Below are 23,391 nucleotides of genomic sequence, written 5' to 3'. Positions count from 1 at the left end.
CAGCGCACAGCAAAGATAATTCATCATGAGGAAACAATACAGTTCTCCTCTCTGTCATGGTACCAGACTGGGGCAAATGAAGAAGTTTTTCATCATTCTACTTTCCATGAATTTGTCTTTGCCTTTTTTACAATAAACCAGCCTTGTACAAGGCAACAGCCCTGCTGGAGTCTTGGCTGCACTGGAGAATATAGGAAGTCATCCAGGATCGGAGAAACGCAATCTGAACATTGTCTTCCTGACCTTTTCTCCATATTAGGTACCCTGCTTGCCTTTAGAAGACAATCACTAACATATGATTGACATGCACAAGCTATGTTATTACTATGAACAGAATAGTAATAAACTGACATATGTGGAGGTAAAATACTTCTATAAATATCAAATGAATAGTTCCCAGTATTAAAAATCACAGCAATTCTGGGGGTAGAGACCCCTAATTTTAAAAACTATATTCCTTTCATTCACTCATGACGCTCAGCACTCTACAGAGCAGTGGTCCTCAACCCATGGCTCCCCAGGCCTACAACTTCCAGAAATCCCAGCCAGTTTTACCAGCTGTTAGCATTTCTTGAAGGCCAAAACATCTGGGGACCCATAGGTTAAAAACCACTGCTACAGAGGCACTGTTCCAGCTGAATGGTAAGTGGCTAGTCCCTTATTCATTCACAAAGTAGGAGTTTCCACTGGGAAATGCAACAGTGGTATTTGAATACTGAATATTTTAAAGACAAGTCTTATCCACCAGTTTCTATGTTGTCCTAGCTATCTCTGACATGTAGAATACTGTTCGACCAAATTCTCAATATGCTCCATTGATTTGAACTAAGTTCCAATCACCATCCATAAATTTGCTTCCTTCCTTTATTTCAAGCTAATTTTCAAGGGAAATGTAAACAATTTTTAATACAATCACTTATTTCTGAATTAAATTTAAAATTAAGATTTCCTCTCTATTTTTAAATTATGATGCTTATTTCCCAACAACAAGTTCTACTGGCTAGTACTATTTGGGAAATGTTGTCTTTTCTGAAGCTGAAAAATAACTGAAATCCTTGTTCTTTTTCTGCTGGTATTGCCACATGCTTTTCCATGAAATGGTTTGCTACTTCACACCTACAGTACGAAGGAATTTCTCACCGCTGCTCCTGCTGCTGTGTGGATGTGAACAATGCACTTGATATCAGGTCGAGCAGCATAAATGGCAGAATGCAAGGTGAAGCCAGCTTGATTGACTCCCAGATTGGTGCTTCCACGATCAATCACGTCACCTTGAACATTTATTTTCACCTGGGAAAATAAAATACTGTTAATCCTAAAACTGATTTCCCCCCCCCCCCCCCAGCCAAACTGCATTTGGCATGGTTTTTTAAAAAGTTTAATCATTTTAAGGCATCTTAATGTATACAAAAAATTCACATTATATCTATACCACCAAGTAAGGATAGGAATAAAAACAGTATGTGTCATTATTCTATCCTCTCACTCTCGCCCTACCTGCAAGCTCCCTGCACTGACAACAAAATTCCTGCTCAGGAGAAAATAACATTTTTTCTTTTCCTTCTGGAAACCCATGTAGATCTAAAAATCAGATCCTATTGGAAGGGAACAAATTATTCAAGATATGCTGCTTTCTAATATGGTAGCTTAATCAAACTGGTGCTCTCTGAAACTCATCATAAATTTTACAATACACAATGTAACAGGAGGAAAACTAATTATAGATGCTTGCACAGGGAAGCTATGACGCAGCAGCTTGCAACATTTAATAGAAAACATGATTCCAATGCTTAATTTATAACAAAGATAAATATTAAACCTCTGAAGAGAACAAAAGACAGGGAATTATGGTACCTGGCTTCAGGTTTGGCAGGGCACCAGCTGCCAGCACCAAAGGTCTGAGTGTAAGTAAGAAGAAAGGTAAAGATGAAGACATAAAACTAGAACTAGGAATTGACTGGGCAGTTTTAGAAAGAAAACTCACAAATGTAACAAAACAAATTAATTCAACTGTGTACACAGCAAATAAAGCTCTGAAATTAGGGGTGAAACAAATAATAATATTTGGTATCTTAACAGGAAGAAATTCAAACAAAAATATTGTAAATAAGACAGGGGCAGAAGTCTGAACTTTGGGTTTTCCAGGAGGAAAATTAGTATGTTATTAGCAAATGTAATTTCATTGTTTCAAAAGAACTGTCCAGCCTTAAATATTACTGCTGCTAATGTGGAATGTATATGTAGATTCAGAAGATCACCTGTCCTTAAAATGATTATTCATGGGATTTTACAGTAATATAGAGGGAACTTCTTGTAAAAGCTGTTTAGTAATGAAATCTATTACCAAGAGAAGTGATAGGGTTCCTTTCTAGTTGTTTCTTAATGCCTAGACCATAGGGATTTGCATACAAACAAATAAATAAAATATAAAAGTGCAACAGTATAGCAGACAATTGGCATACAGATTTTGCCTATTCAAATTCAATGTAACTGAAATACAGATGAAATCAAATAAAGATGTCAATTCTTTTATATGCTGATATGATTTTATTTTCACTTACTTGTATAAGTCAAAGAAAAACTGAACATCAATTATATCAAAGACCACAGACACCCCACTTAGTTTCTCAAGTCTTAAGTAACTGCCTGCAACCACCATTTTCACGCCCATTCATAAAGGCCAGAAATGGTAACACGGTGGTGTAGAGGGGGGGTCAGTACTTCTTACAGGCTTTCCAGGGAAGACCTTCATTTCTGCCTTTCCCCAATCTCAACAAAAGGGCTCTATTATACATCTAAGCCAATCCCCCTTTATAATATCTCCCAATTGAAGGCCTGCTTTGTGCAGAAGCAGGAGTGCCCCTCCACCCTTTTAAAAAAAGAAAACCTAAAAAAGACTTATCCCTTTTGGTTGGAAGCAGTTCCTGCCATTTTGCAGCAGCGATTTTGCTCCCAAAGGCTTTATTGATATTTAATGCAATATTCAGATATAAAAATTAGACTTTTTTCTGTCAACTTGGTGCTTTAAAAAACACATACAAACAAACAGAAATTAAATGCTCAAACAAAACAAAACAAAAGAATTAGGTCTAATGTTAAACTCTTTTTTTGAGTAGAGTTAAGGTAAAGTATTAACATTGACCCACTGATAAGTCAACCAAGGTTTTTCAGCTTGATTTTTTATTAAATTTTTTAGATGTCTACATGCATATATAAGGTATTAAGAATTAATAGTTAAAAATGGACAAACTCCCAAATTTATTACTGTGTTCTGGGAAAACCTAATATTGCTAAAAACACATATTATTCCTAACTGAAAATGAATCATTGTATTATTCACTATCACATTAACAAAACAATTTGGCTCTCAATTTTTGATACAATTAAACCATTAAGTACAAAAATGCCATTTCACTTACCAGACTAGAAGCAGTAACTTCACTATAGAGAAGCCCAAAAGGCACAATGAGAAAGTGTTCTTGCTCCGAATTTACTCTGACCTAAAATATGAGGATAAAAACTAAATATAAACATACATAGTTATTTTAAAATATTCTTATTTTACAGACATGAAAGGAAGAATCTTGGCTTGAAATCTGTAACTCCTTGATATGCATATAAACATCTTGAAAGTTCAGAAAACATAAACTAAGTATGAATTTTCTATTCATAACAAATATAGTATAAAAAGCAATAATACAAAAGTAGATTTTTTGTTACATATTATGCTAAAACGACACAGCCAACTAACTACTAACACACTACAAAATCACAAACACACAAACAAAACACACACATACATAGACATACACACACAAATTATGCTAACAAACAGCCATGGAGAAAATTCTACAATCCTCACACTCTATCTGGTGGTTTTCATCCCTTATTATCCTACTCCTTTTAGATAATACTGTGCAACTACACTTCTATTTTTGGCAACACACTTCTAATTCATAAATTCTACACTTGACATTTGACCTCAACGTTGTGAAAAAGTGGTAAACAAATTCCAGTCTTTCTTAAAGCTGATCAAAGATTTATCCTGAAGCAGCATGGTCAGTTTATCCATCTCAACTACTTTGCAGATCTTTGCCAGCCATTCTTCTTGCATTGGGATAACCGGATCCATTCATCTCTGAGTAATGATATTCCATTTTTTTCTAGATAGGTGACTGCCTAAATGTTAACCTAAACGTTTTCTTCCAGCATCATGTATATTTGATTCCAATATTTCTGGATCTTTCTACAAGACCACCACATATGATTAAATGTCCCATCATCATCATCATCATTTGTACTCTGCTTTTATTTCTGTGATTGAGACACAAAGTGACTATGTTCATGATTGTTATGCTCACTTTAGCAACTTTTACTAGTGCTACCTTTATGCATCTTTAGAGAGTCTCTCTGGTGTCAAATACTACCATCTTTCAAAAGTTATCTTTCAGATCAATACATAAACTTCAAACTCTTTGTTGACACCTTCTCCAATTGTTCCAACTGCATTTGAGTTAACTATATATTGAGTCTATTTAACCCAATAACTGTTTGCTTGTTCTTCCTCCATTTCATATTTTAACAACAAACACTGGGTTAACTGTTTCAGATCCAAGTATTTTTATCCATCTTAAATTGCTCAGTGATTTGTCTATGAGCAAACCATTATATTGAATAACCTTCCATCATTAACTCATATTTTGTCTTTAACCTATATTGATCATTAAATAGTGATAGCAAGTCTTTAGAAGTCAACTATTTTTCTTCTAAAGAGATTTCTCTTCTAAACACAACTTCAATCAGAGAACATCATAATGGAATCTTTGAATAAAATCTATTTTTTATATTTATTTTAAACTCACAGTAGTGATCTCCTTATAAAGTGGTTGCTAATACTTTAACCTGCTTTTATTTTGTCATACCAAAGAAAAGCATTAAAATTTCTGGAGGGCACAAAATATTGCACGGGGAAAGGAAATTACATAAAAGCATTTATCTTTCAATATGTGAGAAATTATACACAGCAGCTTTGAATCCAGTCAAATATATCGATAGGAACATTAAGAAACTAAAGTATCAAACGGATTTGGAAAAACTAATTTTAAAAAATCAAAGAAATGCAAACTATTTCATAATTAGGATTTATTAAGGGAATGAAAAGGTACAAAATGCATGGTAATTATGGTTATGTATAACTGTTTTATAAGAATAAAAATGGGGAAAAGGGTAGAGTGTTACTTTGGTCTTGTGGTTCAAATGGTACACAAGATTTTAAAAGGGATATAAAAAGAGCCTGGCTGCATTAAGAAAGAAAGAGAATTTGAGCTCTATGGGAGCCCTGTAGTTCACACAAGCCAAACATTCCAAGCACAAGAAATCTAGGACTGAAACATTTCCAAGATGACAGTTCAGCCTCTGCTTGAAGGAGTTCAGTGATGGAAAGCCCATTCTTCCTCAAGTGACACACATACACTTATATTAAAGCACACAGAACCATTCCGTTCTTTTCTTTCCTTGAAAGTGAAATGGTGAAATATTTTATCAGATACATTTTCAAGTTTGGCAGGGCACCAGCTGCCAGATAAAAAATGCTTCGGAAATCTGAGTACCCCCAAAATTAACCCTGTTCTGGGTAAAACTCAAATAAGATAAAACCTGGATTACAAATACAATTATGTAAATACTCACCGTTATATGATTGTAAATAAGCTGTGACCAGCCAAAGAGATCAGCTAGCCTGTGGAAAGCTGCCAGTTTACATCTCAGTAATTTCTCTCCCTTTTCATAAGCAATAGAATCAGATCCCCTGAGATCATTTACAGGTGTCACCATACCAAGACCTGAAGAGAGAAAAGGTACATGTCTAATATTGCAGCTAGACAATCACAGCTCTCAAAAGTGTCCCCTGAATATCTCTCAAACCAATAAAAGACATACATCAAACCAAATTACACTATAAAATCCAAAACATAGTATGCAAAACATCACACTCTGTTAATATAGTATCTTTCCTGAGCACTTTATCTGTTTACTCTGGAACATAACAAAACAGAACTTGTAGATGACACCAAAGTGGGAGGGATAACTAATCCAATTCTATCCACAATTCAAGAGGGATACTGGCAAGCTGGAATATGTCCAGAGGAGGGCAACTAAAAATGATCAAACGTCTGGGAACCATGCCCTATGAAAGCCACTTAAAGAGGTGGGGATGTTTAGCACGCAAAAGGAGATATGATAGTAAAGGCCTTGATGTAAAGTCTAGTCATGTTGATCTCTGAGGGACGGTACACATCTCTATTTCTAAGCTGAAGAGCCAGCGTTGCCCATAGACGCTTCCATGGTCATGTGGCCGGCATGACTGCAAGGAGTGCCATTACCTTCCCACCGGAGCAGTACCTATTGATCTACTCACATGTTTTCAAACTGCTAGGTTAGAAGCTGGGGCTAACAGCAAGAGCTCACCCCAGATTCAAACCACCAACATTTCGGTCAGCAAGTTCAGCAGCTTAGCAGTTTGACCCACTGCGCCACCGGACATGATAGTCAAGTTTAAATAATTGATGTTATAAGGACACTAAAAGATATTAATTTAAACATTACATTAAAATACCCTGACTTTTTTATGGGTGAGCAGGGTGAAGCGTATTATATGGCATTTGGAAACTTAAATTGCCACTACTCTGCTCCCTGAAGACAAGGAAAGCGCAATTATTTTATAGCTATTATTTTAGTTGCTATCCACCCACCACCAAAGTGTACAAATCTGCAGACCACCCTGCACCAAAGTCTATGAAGCAGATTTCAGTGGGAGGTGGTTGATGCCTGAAATTCTATATTTCAAAAGCTAGAACGAATACAGGAAACCTGGTTGAATCAGCAGCTCAAATATCCCCGAAAAAGGTCTACCATAGCATTTGAAATTGTCATTACACTGCTCCCTGCAGCTTCAGGGAAAGCACAGCAAGACCCCTCCCTGCCATACACAGACCTGCTGCCTATATAAAGATGACCTTTGTGGGTGGGTTCTCTGTCCCTCACCCTTACGAATGTGGAGGGCTGACTGGAAGTGGGTCCTAAAGCAAAGGTATGACTTTCTAGAAAAGACAAAACTGCTTCATAAGATACAAGAAAAGAGGAAGACCATGTTACAGGTAGATTAACTCTAATCAAAGAAGTCATGGTCCTGAGTCTACAAGGAGCTGAGCAGAGCCACTGATTAAAAGCATCTTGGAGGTCTCTCATTCATAAGGTCCCAATAATTGGAATTCAACCTGACAAGTTAAAAGCAACAAAAGTTCTCGATATGTCTCAGTTTTTGAAGATGAACACAATCTGAGTGTAAAATACAAGAGCAAGATTGCTGACTAGAGCACCATGTTTCAAATATGAATGTATATTTAAATGTCTTAGCCTTTTAAGCCATTTTAGCATTGTCTTATTTAATCTTGTTTCGAATATTTTATTATTTTCAATTTTGAATTGTTTTCATTTCAATTGTATGATACCTTGAGATACCATAATAATGAAGTAAAAGTTCAGCAGGGTGAAAAAGTTTCTTGACCAAAGTCATGTAAACCCATGTATTTGGAGCAATGAACCATAAAAGTCTAAACTAAAAACATACCTAGGAAATGTAAAGAAACAATTTTTCATAAATTATTTCACAAGTTGATACGATATTTTGTATTATGAAATCATTGCATTTTAATACACCAGTTGCAATCCGGATCTTCTTCACAAGATCTACTGAACTTACTCATGTTTAAGGCTGCCATTCCACCTTGAGGAGCTGCTGGGTAGACATTTGGAACATTTGCTGTCATGAAATCTGCAATCTGTTGTAACGCCAATAAGCCTGTTGGATTTTTTCCTTTCTTAAATTGTTCCTGGATCATAGATTCCAGTTCTTCACAGAATGCCTAGCAACAGAATATTATGTTACAGAAAAAAATTGCAGAACTTTTAATGTTGATTTAATTCTTCCTCCTATCTCACTTAAGGTTTTCTTCCTACACTATTCTATTAGGGGGGGAAATTAAGTTTATTAGAGCTTTTTAGATGTGCTGCATAAGTGCTGATGATCTCATTATTATACTACATATAAAATCTAGTTAACTGCAGTTCATTCGTTACACTTTCATCAACATGCAAATGTATTCATCAACAGATTTTCAACATTCTATAAGAGTTGATAGAATAACATGATTTAGGGCATATGAAGTGATTTTATAGCACAAAACCCTTTACAGTTAAACCCTTGTGCCAGCAGGACAGAAGACCGATAGCTCAAAGGTTTGAATCCAGGGAGAGCTCCCTCTGTCAGCTCTAGCTCCCCGTGCAGGGACATGAGAGAAGCCTCCAACAAGGATGGTAAAACATCAAAACATCCGGGCATCCCCTGGGCAACATCCTTGCAGACAGCCAATTCTCTCATGCCAGAAGCAACTTGCAGTTTCTCAAGTCGCTCCTGACATGAAAGAAAAACTTTTTGCCTCTTTGTATTCACTTGTAGCTTCATGTTGCATAAAAACACAATTCTGTCACATACTACTATATAACCTAGAACTTCCCAAATATTTTAAGGAAAATAATCTTGGCTAAAACAGACCCTATGATAGCCAGCTTCTTCAGTGTTTCCCCCCGATCATTATTTCCACAACAACTAAGGGAGGGTAAGATTTTTTTTTACCTGCACCGAATCCCTATCCAAAAGCAGTCTAAACTTATAATAAATCAAGATGTGTAATAGTTGCCAAATATATGCTTACATGCGTCCCTATGGGTTCTGTCATGTACATCAAAACAACATTTATGTAAAACTGTTTAATAAAGTAACAAAAATTATTGCCACTTATTATTGCTCATTTCTTGTGGCACACCTTTTGTTTTCCAGCTTTTGAGACATGAAACTCTGCTTTGCTATCATAATGAGAAAGTAGCTGCAAGCAACATCCTGTGGAAACTTACTAAAAGCGCATGGGATGCAGACCCAAACATCAGCCCTGGCCTTGTCTTACTCAACTGCTGAGTATGCCGGCCCTGAATGGCATAAATCTGCACATGTGAAGTAGGTGAATATAGCACTAATGAGACATGTAGAATAATCACAGGATGTCTTAAACCTACACCTGTTGATAGACTCTATAAGCTAGCTGGCATTGCCCCCCCCCCCCAAGATGTGCGACAGGAAGTTGCTGCCAACTGCGAGAGAAATAAGGTTGAACATTGTGAAAGCCATCCATCCAGCATATGGCTATCAGCCTCCTCCCAGTAAACTTAAATCAATGAGAAGTTCCATGAGAACCACCACTCCTCTAAATGTCCCTCCAGCAACAGCAAGAATATCCTTCTGGGCAGCAAAATCAGGCACTTCCAACTGGATGGCCCCCCATGAGGGTCTTCCTCCAGGGGCAAACTAAGAATGGGCAACTTGGAAGTCCCTGAACAGACTCAGAAGCAGAGCTGGCAGATCAAACAACAACCTAGCAAAATTGCACTACCTAGAAGAATCCTCCACCTTGTGCAACTGTGGAGCAGAATATACAACGCAGCATCTGTATGCTTGCCCACAATGCCCTGTTTCATGCACAGACTAAGAACTATTTAAAGCTACAGAAACTGCAGTTGCTGATGCCCATTTTTGGTTTAAAACTATCTAGCAGCTTGTGATCCCTTTATTTCATCAGTTTTAGATCAATTATTTTTTGCAATGCTTTTGACATGAAAGAAATAAATAAGGAAAGATATAACTTAGTCTTACTGGGCTTTGAAGAATCATGGAAACTCTCTTCTTCTGTTCCATCATATTGAAATCCTGGCGAAGATCAGGTGCCATGTTTCTCTCTCGCAAATATTCTGGATCATTTTCATCAACTCTGTCAAAATACTTCTCTTTGTGAGGTGCTGATGAAAGTGGTGACGTAACCACTTCTGCTCTAGATTCACCGTTCATAGCTGTATTTCTGTAGTTCTATGGAAACAAGAAACAAAAAACAAATCAAGAATCTATTCCTTCACGTTCTACAGTTTAATTGTCTACTCATACCACCTACTTTATCAGATAAAAACGTTTACAAATTGGATACTAAAAGAATCTTCTGCAATGAATGGTGTTTTAAAGAGATTATTCTTTTTTTAAAGCCAGAAATACAAAGTAAAAATATCTTACTATTAAATTTTTGCAAATTTGTATTTTAAAACATTTAAAACATAAATGTATTCCCAAACCTATATTCCCTCAGCTCTCCCATCATTCACATAGCATTATAAAAAAATACAGCTCTGCAAAATTTATTACTTCTACTTATCCTAATTTCAACCATTACATATACTTTTTATAATATGTTTTCTAATTGTTCATCCACAATCTTTCTTGGATGTTTGGTGGTCCAAATGCACCATTGCTTTTACACATGAAACTCATAAATTACTTCCATGTGTTATCTTTTTCTCCTATTGCTAATCTTAATTTCAAGTGTAACATTCCCGATAGGGTAATCACCCATATTCTGCTTAGCCAATTCACTAGTTTTTTTCCAATAAATTCACTAGTTTTTTCCCAAGATCTGACTATTTCAAGTCTAGTGGTGCATAACATTTGCAATGTAAGATTTTTATTTGCCAAATTCTAATTCTTACTTTCAAATACACAAATTATTAGTACAGCACCCTGAAATGTAACACTTTCCCCACTATTTGGCTTATCCATTATAGAACTTCATCCCAGAATTTTCGTACCACTGGACATGTTAGCCACATGTTGCTCTAATCCCCTATTTCTCCACACTTTCTCTAACATAGTTCACAGAATCCATTATTGATCCTATGCAGTTTGAATGGATAATAGTACCAACTATACATAATTTTCAAAGTACAGTATTTTCTCTCAGTTGTGCTGAAATTGATTTATATGCTTATGTTTGGTGGGGACATGAGACAGGGCCTTTTCTGTGGTGGCCCCCCGACTCTGGAACACCCTCCCCAAAGATCTTAGACAGGCCCCTACATTGGCAGTCTTCAGAAAGAACTGAAGACCTGGCTGTTCCGATGTGCTTTTCCAGAATAGGAAACCTCCAATACCAAGTCCCATAAGCACTTTATTAAAATTATGATTGCCACATACTGCATACTGCACTTGCCCTATAAGCCTTATATACCACCTGTCACATCAGCACTTTTAATCTTGTACCCATTACTCTGGCCCGGCCCAGTTTTATTGTGTCTTGGTGTATTGTTTATTGCTTGTTGTTTATATTGCTTTAATTGTTTTTAATTTGCTTTAGGTTTTGTATTGTTATATTGTGTGTTGAGGCCTTGGCCTTTGTAAGCCGCATCGAGTCCTTCGGGAGATGCTAGTGGGGTACAAATAAAGTTTAATAATAATAATAATAATAATAATAATGTTTTCCAAACTGTGTTCCATTGTTTGTCTTCTATTTCAAACCCCAGATTCGATTTTCATACTAATCTCAATCCATTAAATGTTCCAAATATTACTCCCTGAATTATCTGATATATTTTTGAAACTTGCCATTGGCTTGATTTAATTTATCATTGCAAAATTATTCAAATGGCATTAAGATTCGGGGGGGGGGGGGGGGGTCTTTTCTGATTATATTTATCTGAAATGTGTTTATATGTACCAATTCCCACCAAGATGCATTAACCGGCTTTATCTTATTTTTCAATTGTTCCATTTGAATAGGTTTTCCTGATGAAAATAAGTTGTGCATTGTATTAATACTTTCTCTTCCCACACCTTAAACTGACTATATTTATCTTCATGTTTAAAAACTTGTGTTTTTCTAACAATGGACAGAGGAGTGATGGAGGTGGAGCAAATACTTTCTCATATATGAACCATATATTAATCAAGCCCTCAGAGTAAAAGGATTGCCTAACTTTTATTTTCTTTTATTCACTTTATCTACAAGCAGACTTGCCAAATAATCTATCTATTTAACGGACTGTAGAATTCGCATCCTAAATCTTGAGATTTGTACTCATTTCAACCCCTTGCTGTCTCATTTTTTCTCTCCTTTCGGTCATCTAACTAAACAAGATACCATGCATTAATTTTCTAAAAGTAAACTGAAAATGACTTAACTCTGAAAAGGGTTCTGCAGTGGGAGGCAAAGAGGGACTTCAGCCCTTTTCTCTCATTGAGACCCAATTCAAAACAGCACAAACATTTATTTGCATTAGAAAAATGTCTACAGTTTTATAAAAAAGTATATAGGGTTCTTCTCTTGTAGTGAAAAAAGTAGAAATTTATACTGTGCTTTCTCCCCAGTTTGAGATTCAGGACATTATCACCACAGAGGAAGCAAAATATATGTGAATTCTAAATTGGCCATTTGATATACTGCTTAAAAAGAAGTAAATGCACCATGCTCACTTCTCAAGGCTTGAAACCAATGGAATAATATGCATAACAAGTTTCATAATTATACTGTAACACATAAAGGACATCAATTAACAAAGCATGCTAACAATTCGGTAAAAGAATCTCAGTTAAATTACACCATAGTTTCTGTCATCTAGCTCAAACTCTAATTACCTTTGTTCCCTGTCATTCTCTCCAAAACCATGTCTTCTCCCTATGCTTTTTTTGGTTCATGATCTAGTTTCTAGACCATTTCCTAAGCCATAATTTAGGGAATATGATTACAATGCTGGGGCTTGGATCTGGGAGACCTTCACGCAAACTGCCAGTCAAACACACCTAAAGTGCACGGGTGGCTTTGGTCTAGCGATTCCATCAGCATAACCTCCCCCCTGCCCCTCGGTGGGGCTGCACTGATAGAATTTGAGAACTCTCTGTATTTATTCAAGTATAATGTGCCAGTAATTGTTAAGGCATCTACTGTCAAATGTAATACATGGTATCCCCTTGCCTCTTGGCCGTTCTGCTGCCTGCCTTGCAATGGCTGACCGGCAAGGAAAAGACATGTCCCTCTATAAAGCTGAAGCTGGCGAACATGGCCTGATGGTCAGGCAGCGGGTTCCTAACTAAGAGAGGTTGTGAAGGCCTTGTGTCAGGTTGAGACCAATAAGTTTGCCAGCTCTGTCCTGACAGTAGGACGCTGATGACCTTATAGGTGAGATTCTAGCATGCCATCGAATCTGCTGTGCAACTCACTTCTGGCAATGTAATTTAGCCAAAAAAGGTAGCCATTAGATCTGAGTAAATATAGTATGAATTCAACCTTGAAGTTTTCTTAGAGTGGGATATAGGCCATAAGTAAAAAAACATTGCCTGCACCTTAAACAAAATCTATTTTATCTTTCTCAGTCATGACACTCTTCCTCACCATAACATCTTTCCTAGGAGTGAAGAACATATAAAAACTCAAACTGTAAATAAGAATTTTACCCATATATACAGATTGATTTCTCCTTATCTGGAAATTCAAAATATTCAAAAAACTCAAATTGTTTTGGTATCACTCTTGCCTTTGGGAAATAGAGGTTAATCACATGTCCAGTGCCCACTGACCAGTTTTTCCTCAAGGACCCCTGACAAGGAAAAGAAAACAGTGGGGAGGGTTCCACTTCCACAAGGCCCCTGTAAAAAGTAGATGTCCCAGTTGTTTCTGTGTTCACCTTCCACCCGGTCAATGGCCGTGCATGGCAGAGGAGGAGCACTCTGAAAATGGCCTTGATGGGCAAGCGCAGAGTGAATGCATTCACTACTGCCTGTATCCAGCCTAGAGAGAATGAAAAAAGCTTGTGTGCATGTTGAGAGAGAGCAGTATTTACCCTTCTTTCCTGTCTACTTGGTTAAAAGGGCAGAAAGCATGCTAACAGTCGAGAAACAACTGAGATGCCTGGTTTTTACAGGAGTCTTGTGTAAATGGCATCCTTCATAGTTTATTCCTCATCCCTTTCCTCTGGCCAGGGCTTCCTGAGGGGAAAAACTCAACACATCCTGGATATCTGACTATCCCCCACTTCAACTCTCATTCACTATGAATATGCAAATATGGGTATTTCAAAATGTGAAAAAATCCAAAATCTGAAAAGTGTTTATGCCCAAGCATCCCAGATATGGAACACTCGTCTTTTGTGATTCCCTCTATGGCAGTGGTTCCCAAACTTTTTTTGACCAAGGGAATTACTTGATCAGGGACCACTTGACCAAGGATCACTTTGACCAGGGATCACTCTCCAAGATTAGTACCAAAAGGGTTATGAATCTGTTTTTGGTCAACTTCAGATTCAGTTTGGTTATTTAGGGTGTTGATTCAGAAAATTGCATTGGATAGACCACATCAGCTCTAGTTTCTGATACAGAATATATGCCATCCAGTATTCGCCATCTGCTCTCCCACAGACAACCATATTTAGTAATCTAAAGCCACTGACCTTATTTTAGGTCTCGCGGCCCACTAGTGGACCATGGCCCACAGGTTGGGAGCCACTGCTCTATGATATGCCACAATGTAATGTTATTTAGGTAACTCACCACAGTTACCCAAATCATTCTCATAATTCTGAATAATCCAGGACCTTATATTAAGTGATGGTTGAGGATGCTGACTTGCTGTGATGAAGGCAAGGATACTTTTCACCAATACTTGACTTTGATACAGTTAAATGTTCTCCATTCATTACTTTGTACTAGGTATCTGAGAAACGGCTTGTTAAGTTAGATTGAGACTGTTGCACAAATGTATTTTTAAAAACTATTTTCCTCTGAAAACATGTAATATCCTGCTGAGCATCTTCAGTAGTAATTTGTGTTCCTCATGTAGTAAATCTTATATGGTAGGGAGCACAAGGAGAGGAATATGACTGGATACTGGGGACAAAAATGTGTAAATGGACTAATGCTTTACACAGAAATGTATTAAACAATACTCTTGCTACAGAGGAGTACAGTATCTTTAAGTTGGAGGATTTCCTCAACTTCAAAAAAAAAATTAGAAAAAGGAAGAAGAGAACTGAAAGATTCATAACAACCTCATGGCTGCAATGTTCCTATCCAAACTGGAAAGAGCAGCCCAATACCAGGGAGGACATTTATCATACAAATTTGATAGTTTGCCCATGGTTGGGATTAAGGGTATGAGCTGAAGAGCTGCCACCTGTGTTACCCTCCCTCCCCCCCCAAAAAAGCTGCCATTTGCTGGCATTCAAGAAACTAGGTGAATATGGAAAGCCCCTAAAACACATTAAACCAAATGTTTTAAATCTGAGAAATCCATTCAACATACTGAAGCTAGGATGCATTCTAAAAGCACTTATAAAATGGATTAACAGCTTCATGGCAAATGTAAAAGAAGCCGATTAGATGTATAATCCTTGGCTTCCAAAGCTGGACAGAATTTGTGGGTCAAATTCCTGTGCACAGAGATAGTCAAAAACCTCTATGAAGCGGTTTCCCAAGAGTATAATACATCTTGGAGATTAACACAAACATTCCCTTACACTTATGGTATATGCTAGAGTTTCAGTTACACTAGATGAGTCTGCTTCCAAATTAGTCAATCTGTTAGATTTTGTTTTATTTGATTTTTGTCTTTGAAACTTTCTGCCAAACACTCTACCCTGGATGACTGCCAGGGTATATGACATATTTAAGAACTTCACAAAGCAAGGAAAAAGGATTGAAGCTTTTTTAAAAAAAATCTAATGCTGAAAATGACTTAATCTTTTAAATAAAGGATTACAAAAAAAAATTATCCTGCTGCCAAGCGATCCACAAATGCAAGTTTGCAGATTAGCTTGCAACAAGGGAGCCTCTCACAGAGAGAAAACATCTCTAAGTTCAGACATCTGAATATTGGAAAGAAAATATTACGGCTAATATCCTGGGATATACACAACATGAACAGTCCAAAGAAAAACCTTCATAAATTAAAAATGTCAGGAAATTTCCACACCACCCAGTTCAGTAAATGCAGCTATCGGCTTCTTTAAAGCCAAGTTACATTATCATTAAATATTATAATGCATCAAACAACTGAGGGCTGGAATGTAGATATAAATGTCAGTAATAAAAACAGAATAACTGTAAAAACTAAAACCTATGAAAAGAAAATAGAAAAAAATGAACCACTATGAGAAATAGTACAATAGACAATGCATCTAATTTTCAATTGTAAACTACGGTCTTTCATTAATTAGACATTTATCTAACTTACTAAACCAGTAACAAATATTACCAGGCTTGATTAAATACATACAACTACATACAACAGCAACCTCTTTCTAAGCACAATATGAAATATTCTATCTTATTCACATTGTGTATCTAGCATAAACAATCGGGTCTACTGTATCTCTATTATACCTCCCAAATAAACCATGAATGCAATCATGCAGAAAACTTTTTGAAAAGTGGTATTGTAAAAACTCAAAGACTGAAGATATTGTTACATTACATTATAGAAAATTATTTAAGTAAGAGCGTACAATTCTCTGAACGTCAACCCAGAAAGCTCCATCGTTTAGATTTATTCACAAGTGAACAGGAATATAGGAACACAACCTCATTTTCCACTGGTCAAGGTGTCCAAAGTTATTTCATGATGTAATGCCTACATTTTTCACTTAATCAATTTGTTTTGGTTTCCACTATACACTACTTATTAATTAATTAATTAATTAAATACATTTGAACACCATCCTTCTCACCACCGAGGGGGGACACAGGGCGGCTTCACAACAAACACTATTCAGTGCCCTCCACAGTCATAAAATACATTTAAAAGAAATTCATTAAAACAGTTACATTAATAAATATTTGTTAAACTATTTCTGCCTTATTCCATAACATTTACATTGTACAGGGTTATTCCATCCATAACTTGTTGGATCATGAAAGGCAGCCTATCATAGTTTTTGTTTTTTACTCATTATGTTCTGCCTTTTCCCCAAAACTGAGACAAAAGGCAGTTTACCAAAATAAATAAGAAACACAAAGGAAACACAATTAAAACATATGTGTTATTATTTAAATGCATTTAAAATGTATATAGAAACATATTAAATCTACTAAAAGGCAATAATTAGCAAACCAGTACACTTCTAGGAGCCTTTGTGGTAAGTTCCTAAAAGCCTGTTGGTACGGAAGATTTTCACTTGGCAGTAGAGGACATCAAGAAAGGATCAATTCTAGTTTCTCAAGAGGGAGACTTCCAAAACCCGAGAACAGCCACTGGGACCCCTTCCACACAGCTGAATAAAATCCCACATTATCTGCTCTGAACTGGAATATATGGTAGTGTGGACTCGGAAAACCCAGTTCAAAGCAGATATTGTGAGATTTTCTGACTTTATGTTCTGGGTTATATGGATGTGTGGAAAGGCTCCGAGAAAGCCCTCCCCACTTACAATTTAAACATATCTGTAATGGTGATGGGACTGCGACAAATGATTCTTCCAAGGTTACAAATGCCCACATGGGAAGATATAGTCTTCACATATCCCAGACTTGGGGTTTACTGGGTTTTATTGTATGTTGACTAACTTGGACCTGTTATTCACAACAGAAAAATGCTGATCAACACAAGGGATGTATTGGAAGTGACCACACCCTCCTGGGATCCATTATACAGATGAAAAAGAAAGCCAAGTTGGACATATACTCTAGAGAAGCAGTATTCAGATGAAATGACATATAAAAGCAAGATACCAAAAAAGTGGCAAATTACCAAGGAACAGTTCAAGCACTATTTGGTGACAACAAGCAGCTCTAAATCTGTCTTGCAATCGTTTTCTGAGAAAAAGAAGGTGCTTAAACTGATGAAAAGAGAATAGCAGATGCAGTGAGGGAGGCTGCAACACAAATAGCTGAAGAGATGGCACAGGAACACACTGACACTTCGAATGAATTCAAGTCTCCAGGACAAAATGAACTGCATCCATGGGTACAAAATGAACTCGCAACTGTAATCTTAAAGCCTCTGTGTATATCAGGGATTCTCAGACCTTTTAAGCAGAGGGTCGGTTCACAATCCATATGGGGAGCAGACCATAGTTTGAAAAAAGAATGAACAAATTCCTATGCACACTGCACATACATCATTTGTAGTGGTGAAAAAATGAAATAATACAATATTTAAAGTGAAGAACAATTTTAACAAACATAAACTTACCACTAGTTTAATGGGCCCAGTTTTGGCTGATGAGATAGCCAATTAAGATTATTGTTGGTGGCTGCCTTCAAGTCGTTGCAGACTTAGGGCAACCCTAGGCTTAAGGTGGGGAGAGGGCAGGAAAATGCCCCTGGGGGGAAACATCTGGCTCGTGGACTTGAGTTTGAGGACCCCTGTTGTATGCATTTAGAATACTTGAAAAACAGGTGAGACCCCTGCAGACTGCAGAAAGGTCACATCCCATCTTCCCGAAGGAGGGAGTAAGGAAACCACCAATCTGTCAGCTTGACTAGAACTGATCATTACACTGCCCTGTGAACACTTGGAAAGAATGTTGTAATTACTAAGAAGTAGCTTGCCAAGATTAGTCTAGTATGATTTGTTTTCATCTGTGTTTTTGAAAGAGTCACAACTTGGTAGAGCAGGGGAATGATGTGAATGTTATATATCTTGATTTCAGTAACACCCATGTAGTAAGTCTTCCATGCAAGCTGGAGAAATTTAAGCTAGACAACTTTTCTAATAGGTAGATCTGTAACTGGCTTATAAAGCAGATCCAAATGCTTTCTAATTATCATGGGGGAAAAGTGAGAAATGGGACACTCCTGGGGGCAGTGTAACAATTTATAAACATCTTTAGAAATATCTTGGTCACATTAGTGGGCATGCTCATTAAATTTGTATATGACCCCAAACTAGGGGTGTTTAATATCTCAAAAGACTGAAGCCAACCCCTGTAAAAAAACAAGTCAGAGATTGTTTAGCCTGAGAAGGGAAGAATGAGCAGCCACCAATTATCCTGGTTGTGCCAAGCAGTGGTGGGTGTGGAAGGAGGTAGAGGTGTAGCAGAAGAAAGCAAGAACAGGTGGAGAGAAGCAACAAAAATATTAGGTGGCGTGACAGTCTGGACAACTTATATTTATGTGTATGCATGTGTATCTGTCACCTGCTAAATTGTAGCAACACCATAAATTTTCCATGGTTTTATTAGGCAAAATGTACTCAAGAGATCGTTTGCTACTTCCTTCCTCTGAAATAGAGCCTACAATACCTAGTATTGACTGGCTAGAAGTCTTAACCAAGGCTGATCCTGTTTAGCTTCCAAGATTAGATGGGACCTGGTGCCTTTAAAGTATTTATGCCACTCCTGTTTTTAGGAATATATACATGATTAAAAACAAAAAATAAAATTGGAATCTACCCAGTCCCAAGGAATGCTGATTACTCTGCCCCTTGCTAATACTTTACTGTTGTCCTCCACAATGCACATATAAAACACTGGCCTCTATATTAGTCAGTCCTGACAGTCTCCCTTCTTAACACAAATAAGAGCACTACTCTGCCACAGACCCCGCATGGTCTATCAATGTTATTAAAAATGGACTTTGGCTTCAAAAGATAGTCAACATCAGAAAGATATTTTTGGTTTGCAACACATTCCATTCTTTCTTCTATGCCAGAAATGTTTACTTAATCTGTGGTCCGCAGACCCTCAAAAGGCTTCAGTGTCCTCAATGAATCCCACAATGGTAAAACAAAGAACGAATCCTTAAAACAAGTGTGTCAATCTCATTTTACCAAGGGCCACACCAGTCTTATGGTTGCTTTCAAAGGCCCGTTTGTAATTGTAAGACTATCTAAATGTTTCCCTGGCACTGATAACCTCACAGGCCACATGAAATGATACAGTGGATACGGTGGATCGGATTCAGCTTATGGGCCTTTCCTTTGACATATGTACCCTACAGTCTAGGGAAGTGCAGAGTGAACAGTGAGCAGCTGAGCATGCTCTTGACTCTGTATGACACCAGGGACCCCAAGTGCTGGGATGCAAACCAATTGATGTAGATGTTGAAAGCCTGCCTTTGATTGAACCCGGAACTCCAACCTCAATCTCAGGGGTGGCATGCAATCAATAACAGGGTGGTAGATATATATATATATTTGTCATATTAGGAGCGACTTGAGAAACTGCAAGTTGCTTCTGGTGTGAGAGAATTGGCTGTCTGCAGGGATGTTGCCCAGGGGATGCCCGGATGATTTGATGTTTTTATCATCCTTGTGGGAGGCTTCTCTCATGTCCCCACATGAGGAGCTCGAGTTAATAGAGGGAGCTCATTTGCCTCTCTCTGGATTCAAACCTGCGACCTGTCGGTCTTCAGTCCTGCCAGCACAGGGGTTTAACCCACTGCGTCACTGGGGGCTCCAGGGTGGTAGATGTCCGGAGTAAGGGGAGGCCCCTAATTATTATTTTTTTGTCGTGTCAGGAGCGACTTGAGAAACTGCAAGTTGCTTCTGGTGTGAGAGAAGTGGCCGTCTGCAGGGACGTTGCCCAGGGGACGCCCGGATGATTTTGATGTTTTCATCATCCTTGTGGGAGGCTTCTCTCATGTCCCCACGTGAGGAGCTGGAGCTGATAGAGGGAGCTCATCCGCTTCTCCCTGGATTTGAACCTGCGACCTGTCGGTCTTCAGTCCTGCTGGCTCAGGGGTTTAACCCACTGCGCCACCGGGAGCTCCAGGGTGGTAGATGTCTGCAGTAAGGGGAGGCCCCTAATGAAAGAAGGGGATTCTTGTCTTGGGGAACTAGGGGACAGACGGACGCATGACACAGTAAAATCCATCCAATTTTTGGAAGTGTCACAATCCACTTAGCATTTGCTGCAACAGGCTATAACAGCAATAAATGTCTATGAACTAGAGGGGCTGCGGCAGCAGAACAAGACCAAACTCACAGAAATATCCATAGACGGGGCTCTAAAACTGTCAAAAGAACAATCCCTTCCATTCCCTCACTACAATCCCTCACTACCTCTGAGGATGCTTGCCATAGATGCAGGTGAAACGTCAGGAGAAATGCCTCTAGAACATGGCTCTATAGCCCGAAAAAACCCACAAGAACCTAATCGCTTCCATGTTTCTGGGCTCACTCTCAATGAGAATTCCCAGAACCATCGAAGAGATCGTAATGACATATACTCCTGCGAAAAATGACTCTACACTCTTGCTTATCTGAAAAAATGCGTTGAGAATCCATTTGAAAAACGTAGTCAGGCGACGAAAACAAGCTGAACAGAACAACGTGAGTAAGTGAAATGAAACACCAGCCGTCTCATTCATTAATGAAAACAGTAAACAACGTTAGACTCTGGCTCAATACCCAAGTAGGATGATGAGGATGTTAATTCATACCCGGTTTTTCCTCTCCACAAAGGAGACAATTCGCATCATAATGATTTGAAAACCCTATGGATCCATTCTGATAAAAAACAGTGCAAAAGGAGTGTGTGCCAATGTGAAGGCCCTTGGTGAGCAACTTGAAATAAATACTGGACGCCCTGCAGGCTGTGAATATTGAGCGGAGTCCTGAGCAACAAAAGAGATGTTCTGCGCCATGGCGGGCCGTCAAGGGGGCAAACAGGCCGAACGCTCAAGATGTGAACACCCTTGAGGAGGCTCCCCCCGCTGCAGAGGCAGGCAGGAGGGAAATGCGGGGGGGGGGGGCTCGGGGGATATCTCTCCCTCCCTCTCTCCCCGCTCCCTCCCTCATTCCGCCTGAGGGAAAGCAACACGTCGGACGGCGGCCGCCCTTCCCCGGTCCCCCCACCCGAGAAGCCCCAAGCGCTGCTCACCCAAGCAGGCAGGAAGGCCCTCGGGGAGGGAACGGGCGGCGGGCCTCCGGAGGGTCCCTGTCAGGCGCCTCTTCTGCTGCGCGAGCCCCGTCTACGCCGCCGCGCCAGGGTGCGGCTTCCAGAGCTCCGCAAGCCAATAAGCGGGCCGCTCATTGGCGGGCGCTCACGTCGTCACCAAACGCGCCGCCCATTCGCTGCCGCTTCTGCTGGGGCGGCCTTTCGTCAACAAGGCTCAGGTAGCTTGTCGCGCGCGCACTTCACCGCTCTGGGGCTGCTCTCCCCCTCCCCCTCCCCCTCCCTCGAATGGAGGTGTCACCCTCGCCCCGCCCCCTGGGACTCATCCTCCTCGCGCTCCTCCTCGCTGCTCCTGCACAGATGTTTTGCCATCCTGTGGGAAGGTTCTCTCATGAAGCTAGAGCTGGCAGATGGGAGCTCAGCCCGTTCCCCAGATTCAAACCGAGTCCTGCCAGCACAAGGGTTTAACCCATTGTATTGTCGAAGGCTTTCATGGCTGGGTTGTTGTAGGTTTTTTCGGGCTATATGGCCATGCAATATGCAATCTACTTTTAAATCAGTTTTCCTTACTGGATTATAACTTGGTCTGCTAGTTCAAATTTAAATTGTTTGTAAAATGGGGAGAAGAAATTATTTTATCTGAGCAGCAACAAAATAATGGGGTTGTTAACAACCTAGAGCAGGGGTCCTCAAACTAAGGCCCGGGGGCCGGATATGGCCCTCCAAGGTCATTTACCCGGCCCTCACTCAGGGTCAACCTAAGTCTGAAACGACTTGAAAGCACACAACAATAACAACAACCCTATCTCATCAGCCAAAAGCAGGCCCACACTTCCCATTGAAATACTAATAAATTTATATTTGTTAAAATTGTTTTTCATTTGAATTATTGTATTGCATTTAAGTGTTTTTTGCACTACAAATAAGATGTGTCGCATGCATAGGAATTCATTCATGTTTTTTCAAATTATAATCCGGCCCTCCAACAGTTTGAGGGACTGTGACCTGGCCCTCCGTTTAAAAAGTTTGTGGACCCCTGGTCTAGAGGCATTCTCTCCTGACATTTCACCTGCTTCTATGGCAAGCATCCTCAGAGGTAGTGAGGTCTGTTGGAACTAGGAAATAGGTAAATAATTTTTGGGGGAAAGTATTTAGAGAAATAGAAGATATCATGAATATTAAAATAGAAAGAAGTCATAGTATAGCTTTATTTGAGTTCCAGGGCCAGAGAAGCAGATGGCGGAAACAGAAGAACGGCCTGCCTCAGGGGAGCGTGCTTGCTCCATCCATGTTCAACATCTACACAAATGACCAGCCACTGCTAAAAGGGACAGAGAGCTTCATCTATGCTGATGATCGTACCATTACTGCTCAAGCAGGGAGCTTTGAGATGGTAGAACAGAAGCTTTTCGAATCTCTAGGTGCTCTTACTGCCTATTACAGGGAAAACCAGCTGATCCCTAATCTATCTAAAACACAGACATGTGCCTTTCATCTCAAGAACAGAGAAGCATCCCGAGTTCTGAAGACCACCTGGGAAAGAATCCCACTGGAGCATTGCAGTGCACCCAAATACCTGGGAGTCACTCTGGACCGTGCTCTGACCTACAAGAAACACTGCCAGAACGTCATGCAAAA

The 23,391-nt window shown here is 39.0% G+C and overlaps 1 protein-coding gene across 9 annotated transcripts in view; it reads right to left on the bottom strand.

Annotated features, from left to right (window-relative positions):
* Nucleotides 1-21,874, bottom strand: part of ADD1 (adducin 1) — a 48,627-nt gene extending 26,753 nt beyond the window's left edge. For 6 of the 9 annotated variants that reach the window (XM_060778027.2, XM_060778029.2, XM_060778030.2 and 3 more), the window contains exons 1-6: nt 21,739-21,874; nt 9,764-9,973; nt 7,760-7,922; nt 5,689-5,840; nt 3,420-3,500; nt 1,141-1,290 (exon numbers count right to left, since the gene is read on the bottom strand). In XM_060778027.2, the coding sequence (XP_060634010.2) occupies nt 1,141-1,290; nt 3,420-3,500; nt 5,689-5,840; nt 7,760-7,922; nt 9,764-9,955 (738 nt within the window). In that variant the 5' untranslated portion in view covers nt 9,956-9,973; nt 21,739-21,874. The remainder of the gene's footprint in view (nt 1-1,140; nt 1,291-3,419; nt 3,501-5,688; nt 5,841-7,759; nt 7,923-9,763; nt 9,974-21,738) is intronic. The other 3 variants (XM_060778031.2, XM_060778034.2, XM_060778036.2) reach the window with 1 other exon arrangement.
* Nucleotides 21,875-23,391: the final 1,517 nt, after the last annotated feature.

The sequence above is a fragment of the Anolis sagrei genome, chromosome 5 (assembly GCF_037176765.1).
Source record: "Anolis sagrei isolate rAnoSag1 chromosome 5, rAnoSag1.mat, whole genome shotgun sequence".
Taxonomy (NCBI): Eukaryota; Metazoa; Chordata; class Lepidosauria; order Squamata; family Dactyloidae; genus Anolis; species Anolis sagrei.
The sequence above is the reverse complement of the archived record's forward strand: the minus strand, read 5'-3'. Positions and strand labels throughout refer to the sequence as shown.